Here is a 19,695-nt window from a genome sequence, read left to right on the forward strand (position 1 = left end):
AATACAGACTAACACGGCTGTTACTCTGAAACCTGTCATTAAGTAATTGTCCTGGTTAATATGCTGTGTTTCTGTGTGACATCTCCAGGCAGATTAGCATCATCAGTGCCTAGCCTGTTTGATGGCCCATCAAGGGTCATTAACTGTACAATGGACCCATTGAAAGGAACCAGTGAATATACCTTATGAGTCAGCAAGGCATTTGGTATCCTGATGGACAGAATTCTAAGACTTTTCCATGCCATGTGCTGGGCACCTTGTGTTTGGGAAAAAGGAAGTACAAGCCTCATGGCAAAAGAATATAAAGGGCAGCTGCATCATCTCCATTTTGTCTTCATTCCTGCTTCTTCCCTCTGGAGTAACTTTTCTACAATCGAAGCTCTGAACAAAGAACTAAATGACCCATCCCAAGAAGAAAAGCTATGTGTAGCCCTAAAGTTTGTCTCTTTCACCAAGAGAAGTTGGTTCAATAAAAGATATTATCTCAGCCACCTTGTCTCTATAACAAAATTAACATCGGACATATTAAATGGATTAAAAGCTGGCTAAATGATAGGTCTCAAAAAGTAATTGTAAATGGGGAATCAAATGGGAGTGTTTCTAATGGGGTCGCACAGGGATCGGTTCTAGGCCCTATGGTATTTAACATTTTTATTAATGACCTGGAAGAAAACAAAAATCATCACTGATAAAATTTGCAGATGACACAAAAATTGAGGAAGTGTTGAATAATGAAGAGGGCAGGTCACTGATACAGAGTGATCTGGATCTCTTGGTAAGCTGGGTGCAAGCAAACAATGTGTATTTTAATATGGCTAAATGTAAACATATACATCTAGGAACAAAGTATATAGGGCATAACTTACACAATGGGGGAATCTCTTCTGGAAAGCTGTAACTCCGAAAAAGATTTGGGGTTCAGGGAAGATAATCACCTGAACATGAGCTCTCAGTGCAACACTGTGGCCAAAAGGGCTAATGCGATCCTTGGATGCATAAATGAGAATCCCAAGTAGGAGCAGAGAGGTAATTTTACCTCTGGATTTGGCACTGGTGTGACTGCTGCTGGAAAACTGCATCCAGTTCCTCAATTCAAGAAGAATCTTGCTAAATTGGAGTGGATTTAAAGAGCCATAAGAATGATTAAAGGCTTAGACAACATGCCTTATAGATAGTGATTTACTCAAGGAACTCAATCTATTTAGCTTAACAAAGAGACAGTTAAGGGGCAACTTGATTAGAATCTATAAATACCTACATGGGGAACAAATATTTAGTAGTAGGTTCTTCAGTCTAGCAGAGAAAGGTACAACATGATCTAATAGCTGGAAGTCGAAGCTAGACAACTTCAGACTGGAAATAAGATGCAGAACTTTAACAGCGAATAATTAACCACTGGAACAATTTACCACGGGTTGTGGTGGATTCTCCACCACTGCCAATTTTTAAATCAAGATGGGATGTTTTTCTAAAAGATACGCTCTAGGAATTATTTTGCCTGCATTATACAGAAGGTCAGACTAGAAGACTACAATGGTCCCTGCTGGCCTTGGAATCTGTGGAAAAAACCCAACTATATTAGGTCTTCTAGTCTATCTTCCTCTCTGTGTGGATTGTTCTCTACAGTACTTTTTCCTGAAGTTTTCTATAATCCAGTTTTACAGGTCGCATACTGAATCTCATTGTCAGTAGTTTTTTCTGATGGTTAGTCTAAATTTTATACCATTACTCCAAGTTATGCATCACCCCAAATTCCTGCTCCCCTCCGTGATCTAAGATATGCAATGTATAGCCAGAAGAAAAAACCAAAGATAATACTCTTGGTATTGATCATGTAGCAATGTTGATTTATCCAAAATATTACAGATAATTTGTAGTTTTAGGCTGTTGACATGAAACCGTGTAAGAGGTAATTTACATTCCACGGTTTATAAAGAATGTATACAACATACCACAGCTGAGAGAGAAGAAAGTGAGCAAGTTAATTAACAATGGAGAGGGCTGAGAGTGAGAGTAAAACAGAAACAAATCCTTACCTTGAGTCTTTTGGCAGATAAAACCATAATTTTTCTGACAGCTTTCTAAGTACCATTTTCCCGTAAAATGAAAATTAGGGTTATTTGATACCAAGGTACACAACGGAACTTGTTCTTGGATATTAGCACTGTTATACCTCTGACCCTGTAATAAACATGTATCATGATAATGAATGAACACTGCCTAAAAACTAATATATAACTCTTAACTGATTAAAATAAAAATCATTACAAGAGAAAGCACGCAGAAGATTAACCAGCTGACAGTCACTAAACATGAACATTCTAATGTACATCATCATAATTAAAAATTGAAACATCATAATGAAAATTTTGCATAATTCAGTTGAAAGAATGTGAAATCAGAACTAACTAAATATTTCTCTATGCATAAAGCAATACACTGCACAGCACACTTCATGATAATTTTGATTCCCCAGTCTCTCTGGAGCAGATTTTAAAAACTGATTACCACTTGTTATGCCCCAAATTTTGTGCTTGTAAAGAGCTGTAGGAGTAAATGATGGGATATGTGTGTCTACCCAACTGAAGGTGTAAATCAAACAGCTAGATGTCTACAGAGGATCATTTTTGACCACATTTAATTGGACTATGAAACTGTTCCCTCCATTATTAGGACGTGCAAAAATAAGCCCATGTTGAGGCCCTATCAGGCCCTATCCTTTTAAAAAAATCACTGATTATTATGTACAAAACAACACCTCCCCACGAAACGCATTTCATAAAACTTACATGAACTACTTCAACCACTGGAAGCCAATTGGAATATACCTTCGGATGTTCATTCACCCATTTTCCATAATCATCACTCTGCAGACCTATCCAAACACTAGTCTTCTGTCCAAACAGATTCATTGTTATAAAAGCTGCAAAAAGAAAGAATGAATTTTAACACATAAGTTATTGTAAGCCATTTGGGCAACTCTCTCTTTATAGCCACAATTAGCACATTAAAACAAAGGAAAAACTTAATTATCAGCCAATGCCATTTCATAGGTATTGTCCTTATTAGAAGGAAAGAGCATTAGCAGCATTTCATTTCCATGTAATTTTAAATTTACTGGTACTGATTGACTTCAGTGGGGTCAGGATCTAGACCATTACCTAATTAAGGTTGAAGAGGTTCCCATAGCAGTTGGAACAATTTTAGTTTTTTGATGTGACTGTTTCACTGAAAATGCATTTCTCCACTGTAGTTAAAAATTAGACTGTGTAACGTAAAGCATGAAGGCTAGATTTTTAGTTCAACTAAAAAAATTTTTACACACGACAAATTTTAACCTGGGACTTTTTTGAACAGGGAATATAAAAAGTGCCAAGCATACAGGTGTTTCTTAGACTCCAGTTTGGACTGGTCAGTGTATAAAAAGCCAATCTAATATAGTGTAGATCAGACCCAATGAACTGTATTCACGTAACAAGGATACTAGTTTTTCATCATTACCACCATTATTTTTAATTAGGTAGATTTTACAATATTATAATGTATTTCTAATATAGGAATTTTATAAAGCAATCTTTAAAAATGTACCCCTCTACCTTTGGCATTTCTAATTCATGTATCACCTTTGTATGTATGCACAAAGTTTTGTGCAAACGATAACTAATCCTCAAAATACACTTTTGAGGAACACAAGGAAATATTATCCCCGTTTCATAGTTTGAGAAACCGAGGAAAGGAGATTTTAAAGAGATTGTTCAAAGTCACTTGAGAGAGTTAGTAGCACAGCCAGGTTTGGAATGTGAGTGTTCTTAATTCCTAGTCCTGTAATTAAGATTATGCTTTACTTCTTAATAAAACAAATAAAATGTCATTGTTATTATAATGCAATACAGTATTACCTTGTTCTACTTCATTTTCAATAGAAGCAAGTGACCCATCCTGTTCACTGCAGAAAGTCTGGGCAGAGTACCAGTTCGTCAGATGGTCTGGATCCTTTGGAATTTGTATCAAAAAACACTATTCCCAAAAGCAAAAAATGTTTTATTTTTTACATTTTAAAATGTGTTTGGTGATTGTTAAAGGTACTGTATTGACAGCCCTGAAGACTATAGTCTTCTGATTACCCACAGAATAGGTACAACAAGGGCAATGGCCTGCCATTGTGTTTGAACCCTAAGCAAGAATGACAATCATTTCAAAGGGAGACAGAACAGGGCAGTGCCCATGCTCTTTCAGTTTCTAAGGGGTTGTCTACACTTACATTTTATAGCACTCTAACTTGCTGGCTCAGGGGTGTGAAAAATCACCCCCCTGAGCGCAGCAAGTCTGAGCGCTTTAAAGCGCTAGTGTAGACAGGCTCCGAGCGCTGGGAGCGCTAATCCCTTCGTGGAGGTGGATTACCAGGAGCGCTGGTGTGCGACCACACTCGCACTTCAAAGCGCTGCCACAGGAGCGTTCCCGGAACAGTGCTTTGAAGTTTCCAGTGTGGCCATGCCCTAGGCCTCTCTGCCAAGACTGTCAACAAGAGTGAAAAATCAAGATCAGCTGGGTCATGAATATTGTGATGTGGACATCTGCCCACCAGGAATTGGGCTGAAGCCATCAAATCAATTCAAACAGGCCACTGAAAAGGAAACATTTATTTACATAAACACATCTCTTCTACATGCTTGGTATTAATTTTCAGTCACAACTGATCAGGGATGGATTCAAAACAGTTTAAAGGTGAAATGTTCCTTGGGCCAAAATTACCCCTGAAGCCAATGGAGTTTAATCAGGGATGAGTCTGGCTACCTGTCTGTCCCTGGGTTACAGAATCCACAGGTTTAATATAAACCAAAAGAAAATTTTACCACTGCAACTCTAGTGTGTGAATACACGTAGGTTTATAATCTTTTCTGAACATTATTGTAACAACATGTATAGGAATGTGACAATTTCTGAAGGAAAAAATGCAAGGCTCCATTTAGCACAGTCTTCTTGTCAGATTGAAATCACATTCCTAGGCAATAAAAGCCTTCTTAGTGCACATGTCTTAATTGGGCCACGGGGTATGGAACACTGAACATACGTGACACAAAAACACGAGTAACTTCACACACATTTTACTCAACAAAGTCAAAACATTCTATAACTTAAATGGGACCACTTGTGTATAGAAGTACTGGTCAGCATAAGCATTTGCAGAATTGGGGCCTATATTTATATGCCTAAAAAGCCTGTTGTCAAAAGGGAAAACAATATCTTCAATAATCTGTAATATCCTTAAATAGTCCACTCACTATCATAAATTTGTGTGGGTTTTGAAGAAACAAAAATAATTTTTTTTAACCTTGAATCCAAAGTATAGCCATCCTTTGGGACATATTCCTTGATGGTTCTGGTCTTTTAGAATTTTTCTCTCTATTATCCATACAGTTTTACGCTTACAAATAGAGGGAAGAGAAATGGTACAGTTTTCATCACCCCAGAGTCCTGTGAAAAATAATTATAGAAATTATGTTAATACATTCATGTTAGAAAAGCTGCTATGTACATCGATTTGATGACTAAAAATTACTGTTTCTCAGATGTTATTGTTAATATTGCTATAAAGTTATTGACCAAATGACACAAGGCCCTACATTCAACTCAGTGGTATTTCTCTGTATGTCTTTCTATATTAGAGGTGGCCAAGAACTGGAATTTACGTTCCGCTGGAAATACTGACCTTTTCAATTTTGTTTTCATTCTGAATTGGAACAAAAAGCTGAAATTTTGAGATTTGCTGTGAAATGAAAATTCAGAAAATAACTGATTTGGACCATTGAAATATTTTATTTCGATAGAGCTGAAGTGTTTTGTTTCTACCATTTAAATTAATTTAGTTTTTATATTATATTTTACAATAAATATTAAATATACTATTTAAATATTTTAATATAATATGAACATCTAAACAAAAGGAATCAAAACAAAAATATTTCAGCACTATTGAAGTGAAACATTTAGACTTATTTCTGTTGAAAAATTTTGTCAGAATAAACATGTTTCCGCTAACCATTTCAATTTCAACAAAACTGTCAATGGAAATTTTTTAACCAGCTCAAATCTGTATGACACAACAACTTTTGAAAACTGAATCTGTTCAATTCCCAAATTTCAAAATTGGAAAACCAGAAAAGTTTGATTTTCACTAAAATTCAACCCACAGACTTCCCATTTGGTGCTGGAGGTAGAGGAAGCTCCCTGTCGCCCTCTGCTGCTGTCTACAAATATCAGAGACAGAAGCTTACTTGAGGGCTACACATTTCCTTGCTTATGTAGGTTGAGCTGTACACCATTCTGGGGCCCTTGCCCCCACCTTGGCCAGTTCCCCAAGCTGGGCCTCTTGCCCTTTGTCACCCCGCCAATCTGGCCAGCCAGCCCCCACCTCCAGGCAGGCAAATTGCCCCTTTCACCCCCCCTGCTATGCCCCTTCCCCCTCCCCAAGCTCCTTGATGACTCTCTGGCCAGGCCCCTTCACCCTCACCTACATTTACACTTAAGCTGGATAACACACAACTTGAATTACATGAGCAATGAAGTGTGCAACCGTCTAGTGGCAATTTATTGCTGAGAATTATACAACATAGAGGGGCTGATGCTCAGAGGTGCTGAGCATCAGCAGCTCCTTGGGGAGTAGAAGGAGTGGAGCACCAGCTCAATTCTGCTACTATGCTCTAAAATCTTCCTGATTGTGTTGGTAGACTGTGATGACCCATACTAGAAAATACAAAAGAGTAAATAATCACAGGGTCTCATTGCAAACTCACCCTAAGAGTCCCATTTTGTCTGATTTCATCTGTTCTCTTTCTTGTAAGCTCTACTAAACATCTTCACTTTTGGCCCTGAGGACAGCCATGCTCTCTCTCAAAACACAGCAGTGCCTTGGTTACTTCATGATGGAGCAGTGGATACTACCATAGTTGATGCAATCCATGTGCCCCTCTGATAAATAGTAACACCACTTGCCCACATATTTCACCTTTGGTTGCCCTCATTGTCACTTCAAAACACTGCTTCTTACAAGGTAACAAAACTACACAACTTCGCCACTCAGCCTGCTCTCAACACTGAATCTATTTTGACAAACAGCAAACATCCTTTTGGTTGACACCTGGAACTTACAGTATTGCCAACCCCAAGCATTCAAAAATTATAAGTAAGGTCCCAAAAAATCATGAGATCATTAAAAATAATACATTTTAGGTTCTTTTTAAAATTTGACTTCTGCTTTTTGAGCCTAGGGTGCACCTAGTTACATTTTTTAGCTTTTCTCCACTTCCACAGGGGCTAGAAAGCTAATTTAATTTAATAAAAAAACCCAAAAGCTGAGACTCTTAAGTTACCAAATGACATCAGGAGCTGGGACTTTAAGAAAAACACCCAATATCACAAATTTCATGATCAAATTGTGAGTTGGCAACACTATAATTTTGATTACGGTAGCAAGAATATAGATCCAGCTAATGATGTAAGGAGCTTGACAAGGGAATAACAAAACATTTTACCAACAATCCTTAAGCAAATTGGCTAAAGAACCAAAACCAAGCTAGAGCACTGAGTTAGTAAAGTTTTGGGTTGGCATAAATACAGTTTACAAAAGTATTAAAAACCATTACTAAATCAATCCAGCTCATTTGGGATGAACAACTGGCTGAAAACTGGCAGTGCATTAGTTTTACTGCTGTGAAGGAAAAATTTCTAATATGCACTGAAGATTCATTGTATGATTGGATTATTTATAATTTTGATATTAAAAATTTGGAACTTTTAATATTTGTTTTTGATGCTTTGAGTCAGTCTCTGAGAATATTGTTTTGTTCCAAATAAGAGTGTCACTGTCTAGCGTCCACTTACTGGGCAAAAAAAAATTAGATTGTGGGTTATTTTGCGTGTTCTAGAGAAATATAAACCTCAATCTAATTTAGTAATAAAATGTGCAATAACCCCTTCAGGCCCATAAAACGATTAGTTTCGTATTAATGCAACAAAGGGAAATGTAATATTGACCTGTCTGTGAGGAAATGAAGCCACATCTTTCACCTTGTGTGCCCACAGATCTTTCTCTTCCTTCATTCCAGTTCTCATATACTAATGGTGACCCATCTCTCCACCTGCATAGAAACATTAAACATTTAGTGACGTTCTCTTCTTTTTTCCCACCCCTCAAATTGCCACTACATTAATAAATGCCACCAAACAGATAGGGGATAGAAAATGCCCCTTAATTAGCTCACAAAAAAACCCTATTCACATTGTTGTGTTATATCCATTATAGCCCTTTCAGTAGAAATACTGTTAAAATGGGAAAAAACAGTAATAAATTCTGAATTACAGCCTACTCCCGATAACCTAAGTGGATCCTTGACACCCTATGCAGTCATAAAACACAGTTTTGTTTTGACAAACTGAAGGGCAACTTGTAAACAAGATCTTTCCATTAAAAATAAAAATAAAATAAAAGACAAAACAAAACAAAAATTCCAAGCACACACTTAAGTACATTCTTACCGAAATCCATCACCAGAGACTTCAGAGTGCAATCCAATCCACCAGCGTATGTCACTTTTTGATAGCTGTAAGAATTTTTTTTACCGGTGTTTAATTACATATATTTCTCCAAGTAAAGCATAAACAAACACCTAAGGCCCAGTCCTGCTCCCACCAAGGTCAACGGGAGCAACATCAAGTCCAAATTCTGCTTGCCTTAATTTATGTGAGTAGGCCCATTGACTTCAGTGATACTATTCATGCAAAGACAGCAAGATTTGGCCCTGAGTTTGCAATTTACAGAGGATACATTGCCAATTTTAGGATTTATAGCTTGTCTGTAAAACTTTGCTGTGGCCTGAAAATTGCTACACAGGTCTGAACCTGAACTTGTTTTGTTTATTTAAGATATTTAAAAAAAAAATCAGGTAATTTATTTAACTTATAAAATGCAAACATTGCCTTTTAGAATTCTTTTAGAATTAAAATAATGGTAAACAGTCATTACAGTTTGCAAATTGGTTACGGCACATTTTTAACGGCTTTCTTATTACAGCTCTACATTACAGATTTCAGAGCGAGTGAGGTGTTCCTTTTAATCCAGAGAACAGATACAATACAGACAGCAACAATGTAAGCTTCTACTCACTGCCCTACCAACATGTCTCTCCCCTGAACTGTGGGTGGGGACCACTTCTGGGGTGACATGATTGTTGAGTGTTTATAGATAAGGCTACATTTTAGTCACAGGTATTTTTAGTAAAAGTCATGGACAGGTCATGGGCAATAAACAAAAATTCACAGCCCGTGACCTGTCCATGACTTGTACTATATATCCCTAACTAAAACTTGGTTCGGGGGTGTTCTGGGGGCGCTGCGGGTACACGGGTGTGTGTGGCCCAGGACCCCCGCTGGAGCTGGGGAGGGGGGTTGGTGGGGCTGGCAGGCTCCCTACCTGGCTCCGCATGTCCCTGCAGCTCCTTGGGAGGGGGAAGGCCAGGGGGGCTCTGCGTGCTGTCCCCACCATGAGCTCCGGCTCCGCAGCTCCCAATGGCCAGGAACCGCAGCCAATGGGAGATATGGGGGGCGATGCCTGCAAGCAGGGGCAGCGCGCAGAGCCCCCTGGCCCCTCCATCTAGGTCAGGAGCTGCAGGATCACGCCAGCTGCTTCCAGGGAGCTTCCCCCACCAGGTAAGTGCCACTCCGTACCCCAACTCCCTGACCCAATCCTGAGCCCCCTCCCACACTCAGACTGCTGCTGCTCGCGGCCCAGGGACTGCCCGAGTGTTCGGACAGCCCCTGAGCCAGCCGCACTGGCAGCTGCAAAAGACACAGAGCGGAGGTCACGGAAAGTCATGGAATCAGTGACCTCCGTGACAGACAAGCAGCCTTATTTATAGACATTTAATCCTTGGCCTCTCTGTGAGACAGCTAACAAAGGAAACAACTGGTTTTAAATGTGCACAATATTGAAAAAGCAGTTGGTGTCAATGAGAAGTAATTAGTTTTCCGATAAAGATTTTCAGTCCATACAGTCAGTAGTAGAGCAGTTGGCCATAATACATTTTGGCCAAATTCTGCTCTCAGTTATTGATTTTACTAGGATTGCTATCATCAGAAATGAGAGCAGAATTTGGCCCATTTAAAAAAAATATAGAAACTCCTGATGAGAGAAGGAGATTAAGGCATGAGATCAGTCTTGTGATTTGCTAAATATGGAAAAATTTTAACTAACATTCAGCCCAGGCTGTGTAGCTTCAGGGATGTGCTGAGGCGTGGAGTTTCAATTCTCCTTGCCACATCTTGAAATACCTTCAAAAAAAGTTTCTCATGCCTGACTGTGATCAGTGAAAGGACCACATTCATTCCGTTCAAACATTTTACAACTTTAATGATAGCAGGAGCAACTACCACTGAAATCAATGGTAAAACTTCCGAATGACTTTGAAGAGAACAGGATTCAGTCCAATGTTTCATGTAGAAGCTACTATAGCTCAAGAACACTTGGCTATACGAGGCTTTAAAACTAGCTGGAGCTCAGTGTAGACAAGACTCTGATGGCCAGAACTGTTTTTATAACCGAGGTTTAGTTCTGCTGCCTGGAGCCTTGTCCACACTGCAGCTCCAGCTGGTTTTAACAGTTTCATGCTTCCCCAGTGCAGACAAGGCTGACTGGCAAATAGTACCCAATCCTCCAAGTTGCTGAGTGCCTCCTGTGAGATGCTGAGCAATCTTGACTTCTAACTGAAGTAAATATGAACTGAGGGCACTCAATACCACATGGGATCATGCTCACAATCCGACATAAAGCCAGTGAATTAAGTTGAGTTACTCTAGATTGATTATATACGTTAAATTTACATGAATAATTTAATTATAGTTGAGAGCAGAATCTGCCTTTTTTTTTAAACACAAAATTGCAAATCCTCTTTTTTCCTAGATCCTGGAAGGATATACTGGCAAAGTCAGTATTACATGCAACATGACTTTAAAACTTGTCTTATTCTTTTGACAAACCATTAATAAATATCCACTATTTGTTTTTAAAATGAAAAAATGTTATTTTTAAAAATGGTTAAATAAATGCATCTTCATATAATCACTTTGATTTACCATTTTAAAAATGATTTTAAGTCAGAAAAATATTTTGTAAGTGTTATATATACTTCATGAACAAAATATATATTTTAAGTAAAAGCAAGTTATAATCTCAACAGAGCATAAACTATAATATGAAGCAATAGACCTGGTGATTGAAGCATCTGCTGTACAACATATACAAGGATAAGATGTTCTTTCATTACAACCCATCCCTGTTTAAATCCATTTTCAATATATTTTGCGTGAAAATTCTCACCGTCTACTACAGATGAAAACAGACTCATAAGTCATTGAAAGCTTAAAAAATTATATTGTATTAAGAAACAATCTGCTTAGGTTTTTATTTTACTTTTTAAGGTAAAAGCAGAGAGGACTTTACACACTGAAAGTAAAAGTAGACAGTAAACAATTACAGATTGATATCTTTTTGGCTCAGAAGTAGTTGGTGATCTTTTAAATTAGTGCTGCAGAGTGTAGTATTGCTCTGACTAAGGCACCAGAATCATAGCTATTAAATTATTCGGGTTTTTTTATTTTTCTTCCTTCATTCTTTATTACTAAGGACATTTAAATGAAAACAGGCTCTTTGTTTCTTGGGCATTCATCTGTTTCTGCAGCTATTTCCTCCATTTAAAATCATAATAATCTGCTTATTACATCACAATGATTGCTATGGAGATTCTGATTTCATATACAAATGAGAATTATGATAATTTAAATGCAAAAATCCTGTTTTCATACAAATGACCTTAGTAACAAAGGCTCTAATCCAGAAGAAATCGTATGCAGCATTCTAAAGAATGGAAGTTGAGAGTGACACCCTGGACTGGCCTATTCAGAGGAAAAGTTGATCTGTTGTGCAAGGTCTAAAGCAGGCAGCTCTGGATTTGCTTAGTGAGTGGGAAGCTTGTGCATTACTGATTCCTGCTCAGCACTGCTGAGGAGTAACTACAGCCCTTCAATTACCTCTTTAGAGATGTATGTTTAAGAAGAGGACTTCAAAGCATTCAGGTATGGGAAATTTCTTACCTGATCATTTCCTGTCTGCTAGCAGCATCTCCCACAATTCTTATACATTCGAGCTATTGCCCTGCTGTCTGCAGTTTCTGGGAGCAGTTCAACACTGCTAGAGCAGCCCCAGCTGGTCAGGTCTCCTTCTCCAGCTTGCCACCACATGATTCATTCCAAGCTGTATAAAAGCCTCATAGAATATGATTAACAACAATAGCTCCAATGCCAACCAGTAAACCACGTATAGGAGGCTAACAGGCCTACAAATTGTAGATATAAAAATTAAATTTCGCTCCTTGGCTAAGAAGCCATCCAGGGAGGGTAGACTTGTGGAAGACGCTGCTATCAGAAAGGAATATCGAGTATGAAATTGCCCATTCTGCAGCCCAGTGTTTCCCATGAAATGTATGAGAAATAACAAGCAGTGAACAGAAGTAGGAAGGAATAATAAAGTCAAATGAGATATGGAAAGCACACACCCCTCCCCCAAATTAATTGCCAAAGTGGCATGTAGCACCTTCTGGCCAAAGGAGGCCTCTGAAGAGGACAGAAAGTCCACCTTGTAGTATCCAATAGAGGTGTTAACAGAGAACCATGTTGCTGCCCTGTAGATCTCTGCAATGAAAACACAGATTCTTTCTGCTCATTACGTCATCATAAACCTCATGAAAGGTGCTTGCCTCCACCAGCAACAGATGAACCTGATGTCTTCTGTGCCTCTATAATGCATAACCTGATCCATCTGTCCAGGGAACATTTCAGTGAGCCCTTGGCACTTTGGATGAAAGGACTTGAACAAGAATTCCAGTCTTCTTGTTGATTCATTACATTTGATATAAATCCTTAGTGCTTTATGAACCACCCACATCACCCCACAGCTCTTCTGTAGGAGGCTGTCGCTTTGGACAGAATTATGGATGATCTCCTGTGAGACATGAGAAGATGAGTTCACCTTTGGCAAGAAAGATTCTGGGGTCCTTACCAGCACCTTGTCAAAATGGAACACACAATGAGGTTCCTGTTAAAGTTGCCAACTCCTCTAGCAGACAGGATAGTGACTGTGTGGGGAGGAGAGCGATGGTTTTGGTTTGGAAGCACCGTCTGTCACACTCCTATCCAATTTTTCCACAAACAGGAGAGCACCTGTGAATTTCGATCAGGACAGGATTTGTTTGGAGTGACTGTCTTGCAGCGTGTACCCAAATGTGGCACCGTGCCTGAGAGATGGGATCTCTTTGCTAGAGTCCTTGGATTTGCTGTTGGGAAGAAGGGGAGCTGTGTAGGAGACTGCTTCTTTCCTCATGGAGCTTAGGACCCACTTCATTCTCTAGGGGGGGTAGGGGGTGAGAAGGCAGGAATGACATGGTGCCCCTGAAGGGTTTTTTCCTTATGGCTCAGGTCTGTGCTGGGACTTACCCACAGAGCTGGCTGACTGGCATCCCCTTGTCCTTGGATTCTCTCCCTGACATATTCTGCGTCTGCACATTGGGCTTTTCTGCACTGGAGTCGCAGCTCCTCAGGGCAGGGGAACCTGACATGCCAATCCAACTCTAAGGCCCTGTGCCCTGGCAGAGCGAGGATTGGCTGGCTGTGAACAGGCAGGTCATAATTCACCCTCTGGAGGGCCTATAAATGCTGCCTCACATATGGAAATACCACTTTGATTTAGCCTGGTGAGTTCTGGGCAGCTCTGACATGCCTGAAGGGGAGCAGAGAAGTCTGGTAGGGCAGCACTGCAGTGCTGGATCCAGCTGTGACTGAGACCACAACATTGCTCTCTATGAGAACCAGGGCAACAGGAGGAAGGGAGAGTAAAGGTTGCTCATTACTTCCCAAAAAACAATTAAAATTAAAGCTGGAAAAGAAATGCTTGGGAGCAAAGCGAACCACCACTGAACTTCTGAAACAGAAGATATGAGTGCAATCCAGAGTAAGGGATGTAACCAGCAGGGGCTGTATTACAGGACTGAAATGCCCCTCAAAACTGCAGGCAGGACAATAGCCCATACATACCAGAACAGAGAGAGATGCTGAGCTGCAGAAAGATATATCCATCCCACATTAATGTTGCATATTAATTGGTCCACGTAAATTCTGCTGGTGCACTATAAAGTAGTGCTGTTTGAAACACTACTACATTAAAACACACTAGAGAACGTTTAGTGAGCACCAGCAGTCTCTATCAATTAATGTGAAATACACTAATGCACTTTAGAAGTCACTCCCCCATAGAGTGCATTGCCCCACCATATAGATAAGCCCTCAATATGTACTCCAGTATCATTATCCAAAGGTCAGCTACAATTTACTATATGACAAGAGAGGATTGTTGTGCAACTGTATAAGACCAAATCTGGCCTTATGCAACTGCATCCATAGCCCCCCTCTGTGAGTGAGCTAGGAACCATGATGGCAAATTTGGATTCAATGAAGCTGCAACAACTCCTGCGGCCTGCACAGACACAGAGGGATGAGTGGAACAAAGAAGGAGAAGCTTATGATAAAATAGGGGCAGTGCATGCAGCATGGGAAGCTCCTTTACATGAACTCACCACTTCCCAAACACTTCCACAACTTTGGAGTAAGGAGCTGTTTTTTGTTTTTCTTGACACTTATGCAGAAAGCTGACCTGTCTCTTGATTGGCTCAGACCACTGCAATTACCACTGTGCCCCCGGCACCCCCAAGTTACTCACACACAAAGGATCATCCTTTATAATGATAAAGCAAGAGGTAAAGATAATAGTAATACTATAAGCAGAATTGTTTCTAGCATAATATGACTTTCAAATTTTTATAAAAGGCAACTGAAAACCAGAAATTCCAAAGGATGTTATTGATACTGAAATTTAATTTTGCAAAGGTTTGTCTTGTTACCTGTTTTATTCTACTGTGAATAAATTCTTGTTCATTAGAGGATTGTATTGTGACTATTTCACCACGAAGCCAACCGCAGATGAACTCAAAGATGGTCCACTCTGAGGCACTAATATGAAAGAGGTATTCTGCTCCTTGATAATAAGACCATGGAGGTTCTAAAATTGAAGCAAAAGATTCAAATGTGCTGTGAAAGGTTTAAGACTTCCTTTGGATTCTTACATAGAAAATTCTTTGCAACTAACAAAACGTGTGTCTGAATATACTATATATATCACAGGACAAAGATTCCAGTATAAAAAAAACCTCTCATTAACTTTGATCTATCATATATTACAAACTGACAGAGATACTAAGCCAAATTCTGTCCTGAATCATACCCTGTGCAACTCCAATGACATTCGTAGGGCAGCATGGCATATAAGCAAAGGCAGAATCTGGCACATTGATTTTAATGAGTCTCATAGGATACTATATTCCTACACCATCTGCTCTTGGCTAGATTCTGATATCTTTAGTTGAGTAGTATCTTAGTTGAGTACTCCCAATATGACTAGGGGCTTGTCTTCACTATGGGGGTAAGTCGACCTAAGTTATGCTAGTCCAGCTATGTGAATAACGTAGCTGGAGTCGACGTAGCTTAGGTCAACTTACCCCAGTGTCCTCACTGTGCTAGGTCGATGGGAGACGCTCACTGGTCGACTTCCCTTACTCTTCTAGAGAGCTGGTGTACTGGGGTTGACCGGAGAGCGCTCTGCTGTCGATTTAGCAGGTCTAGTGAAGACCCGCTAAATCAATCCCTGCTGCATCAATTGCAGCAGCGTCGATCTCCCCAAGTGAAGATCAGCCCTAAGAGTGGCAAAATTGGGCCTTATAGAAGCAATGAGATCAATAATTCTTACAATGCTACTTAATGGAAGTTTAACTTCTATTAACTATTTTTACTCATAGCTTAAATATACAATTCCAAATAATAGCTTTTCAAGATGTGAAAACTAAAACGTGCTTTTTCATACCATTTATGTACCACTGTGGTCTCTTTGGCTTAACACCTGTAAAGAAATAATAATTAAGAAACAATATTTCAAAAACCAATCATACAGCAGAATTTAACAAAAAAAATATATTAGTTCTTTTGTTGGTCAGGTAGAAAATTCAAGAGGGGATAAAATAAATATTGGGCACATAGTTTAAAAACTAACATGACACTTTTCAGCAACAAAGTAAGGCATTTGTTCGAGATTTTCAGCTGAACATTCATCACCACATACTGCTCATCAGTATAGGTCATTTCTAAACTATGAGCACATTGAAGGCCATTCGGCAAATGAAACACCAATATCAATCTAAGGGTACTACAGTACTGCTTTCATTCTATGCAACAGAACTCCCATTGACATCAACACAGAGTTCTGGCATGGAATAAGAGAACTCTATGGCCCATAAACATTTCCCCTGTCTCTTCACTGTAACATAATGACAAATTATAAGTAGCATACATAAATTAAAACATAGCTTAACAACTCTTACCTTTTGGTATTTTGCATATCCATTCACGCTTCCCATTGCAATGCAATGGCAGGATTGTTCTATTTACTTTGTATGCAGCACAATTTCTTGAATCATCTTCAACATATATATTCTGTAAAAATGCAGATACAACCTGCAAGAGACCAATGCTTTCCTCAGCCCTTACTGAGATTCCCAGATAAGATGTTTAAAAGTTTTAATACAAAATTAAATGTAAGTGTTTTGAAATGCTTACGTTGCACCATTAGAAAACTAATAAACCTGGAGTACCTGAAGTATGGTGAAGAACTCTTAAAATGGGGTCCATAGCTACTCTCTTCCTGGTCCCTATTCAGTACTCCTTACTCATTTACAAACTCTTTTTCATATAGCTAACTGAGTAGCATTAAACAGTAACTTTTTGCCATTCTTGACAGGGGCTGCCCCACATCTAATGTCATTTTTCCTCTGTGTTCAAAGTGTTGCATGATTTGCATTTTGCATTTATATTGTGCACTTATTTTCATCATTAGTATAGAGTGTGCTTTTGCTGTAATATGCTTCTGGATACAATTCTAATGATTAGATGTTTTACTGGGAGTCTCTTCATGCCCTTGAAACGCTTTAGTACTTCTGAATGCCATGTAGCATTTCAAATAATATTCCCACACTGTGTGTGACAAAGTCAAAACTTGCCATCATTTAAAATGTGGCACAAGAAAGGTGATTAAATCTGTTAATTCAAAAGCAGATTACGGTTAGCAAAGTGGATGAGTGTGAAGGAAGTGACTGTTTTGTCTGGTCACACTGTTTGGCTATTTGGAAGGTTTGTTTTTAAACTGTGGTTTCATGCTCAGATGTAATTTCATAGGTCCTTAGAATATACAGCATATGAATATTTACAGGAGTTCCATCAGACCACTCCCATGTTCCTCCAGACAAGGGGTTTCTTTTATTAAATCCAATCCAGAATTGCCTTTCTTCAGCCCTGTGACAGACAAAAAAGAAAACAGCTGAAGAACACCGCTGATATGTTTGTCTTGTCTACCTTCATAAAAGCCTCTTCAAAATGCATAAATAGCCTGCATATCCATAGCAAATTCTAGTAATTTAGAAATGTCAAATTGTGATGTATTTATTTGGGTTCTGCAGAGTTGCTGGCATCAAATAAAATAATTTCTGTCTCTCTGATTAAAAAGACTAAGTTACCTATTTAAAGATGGCAATGTAAAAAATATTGGGTCAGATGGTGAAGCCCCTATTCCCACTAGTGAGAAGTTAATGTGGTTACAAGGAGTTTAATGATTATTCACAGAGTAAACGATTACTTAGTATTGATAAGGACCTGGGTCACATGCAGCACGTCTTGACATAAAAATATAGCAAACTGTGGCTACATACTGTGAGACTGAAAGCAGGACTTTCACCATCAAAATGCACAACCCCTAGCCACGTACTATAGAGGAGTAATTCAGTTGGTTTAATAGGCTGTTTCAGTAGCTGGGAGCTAGCAACAACAGAAAGACACAATCACATGCATTAACATTATTAGGACAACACTGAGTAAAATCTTTTGGGTATGCATTGCTCAATAAAATGCCGGCTGACCACATCTTATACTTTTTCGATGTATTCTGTTATCGAAAGATTCCAAATTTAGGGCCTGCTCTTACTCCCATTCAAATCAATGGCAAAACTCCCATGGACGTCAATGGGAGTAGCAACAGACCCTTTAAAAATAATTAGGATTAACAGACCTCCTAATTTAGGATTAACATGGAGGGTCTGAGCATGATGAAAAACAGTGGACTATTGTGAGACTTGTTCCAGCCCTGGCACAGATAAAGCTGGTCTTTAAGAGGAATCACATTAGAATTTTGCTATTGTGCTTCTTTCGGAAGAACAAATTCATTTTCAACTTCACTTCAGTAAGTGAGGGAGATTTAAGTCAGTTATTGGCCGCTGTTGATGAGGATGTAGAGGCACAGAGTTCTCTTTGTTTAAAAAAAATCTTTGGTGATATTAAATTTTATAAATACATGTTTACCGATCAAACATTTTGTTTAAAAATGTGTTCAAAAAATCCTCTTCATACACATGGGTAAAGCTGGCAAGATGTGCTCCAAGATCTTGGCATAATGCTTCTGCTTCATCCCATGTTCTTTTCATCAGGACTTTCTCATTGTGAAATACCTGCATATAAAATAAGTACCACCACAAATTTAAGAACAAAATTGATTTTGGGTTGCTAATATAATTTTTTTTTTTTTTTTAGGAAATGCAATTTGCCCTTATCTGTTTCTGCCACTTACTCTACCTTGGCTTGCATTAACTTTGAAATGCTGTATAAAATGGTACTGATAAATTTGCAGTCCCAGTTCAATGGAGAAAAGATCAAGTGCAACAAGGAGTCTTGTTTTCTTTTAGAAAATTTAGAATTTTATGTTTAAATGAAGAATTTTCTTTTAAACAATGTTGTCAGGAACAATAGGTAAAAACCTGACACAAATCAAGAGATTTAGGTAACCCTTTTTTACCTTGTAGCAGCTGAGCAGATTAGATTCCGATTCCCATCCAGGATAACATACATCCAAAGGTTCTTCAAAATTAGGCTCATGTTCTTCATATGATTCAATTTTTTGCTTACACAGTGACATAGCTTTGAAGCTTCTACAGTTTTTCACCTCCCAGTAACCAAGAGGCTGCCCTCTGCGAACAACAACACACCCTCCAGAATGGCCTAAGGCAAGGAAAACAAGAGTATTCAGCATCAGAACAAAACATTCTGTGCCCAACCAGGACATAGTTTTATGAATTAGTAATGGGCATCTTTTTATGAGGTGCCCAAAGGTATCAAATGAAATAGATTTAAACCATTTTTCCTAATAAACTCAATGTTTAGTGAGACAAGGTGGATGAGGTAAAATCTATTATTGGACAGTCCATTAAATGATCACACAACTGTAGATTTTACTTTTTGATCAACAATATGATAGCACTGAGAACTCATTCTGGAGTCCGTATGATTGTGCCGTGACCCTGAGACTCCATGGATTGGTTGAAACTAGAAATAAAGAGTTACACTATTATAGCCTTTACTCAGTCACACAGGGGAGTGGGGAGTAGAGGTTATTTGCCTGATACAGCTGGCTGTGAGCAAATGGGCAGGGAGGGGGCCGACTTT

At 38.8% G+C, this 19,695-nt stretch overlaps 1 protein-coding gene across 1 annotated transcript in view; it reads right to left on the reverse strand.

Moving 5' to 3' along the window:
• The window catches only part of PLA2R1 (phospholipase A2 receptor 1), a 72,334-nt gene that overhangs the window by 10,993 nt on the left and 41,646 nt on the right, over window positions 1-19,695 (reverse strand). Inside the window, exons 12-23 of the mRNA XM_007056656.4 lie at window positions 19,049-19,251; window positions 18,559-18,704; window positions 17,415-17,499; window positions 16,533-16,665; window positions 16,019-16,054; window positions 15,003-15,160; window positions 8,536-8,600; window positions 8,035-8,138; window positions 5,333-5,475; window positions 3,900-4,017; window positions 2,790-2,923; window positions 2,037-2,181 (exon numbers count right to left, since the gene is read on the reverse strand). Coding sequence (XP_007056718.3) covers window positions 2,037-2,181; window positions 2,790-2,923; window positions 3,900-4,017; window positions 5,333-5,475; window positions 8,035-8,138; window positions 8,536-8,600; window positions 15,003-15,160; window positions 16,019-16,054; window positions 16,533-16,665; window positions 17,415-17,499; window positions 18,559-18,704; window positions 19,049-19,251 — 1,470 coding nt within the window. The remainder of the gene's footprint in view (window positions 1-2,036; window positions 2,182-2,789; window positions 2,924-3,899; window positions 4,018-5,332; window positions 5,476-8,034; window positions 8,139-8,535; window positions 8,601-15,002; window positions 15,161-16,018; window positions 16,055-16,532; window positions 16,666-17,414; window positions 17,500-18,558; window positions 18,705-19,048; window positions 19,252-19,695) is intronic.

The sequence above is a fragment of the Chelonia mydas genome, chromosome 11 (genome assembly GCF_015237465.2).
Source record: "Chelonia mydas isolate rCheMyd1 chromosome 11, rCheMyd1.pri.v2, whole genome shotgun sequence".
Lineage (NCBI taxonomy): Eukaryota > Metazoa > Chordata > Testudines > Cheloniidae > Chelonia > Chelonia mydas.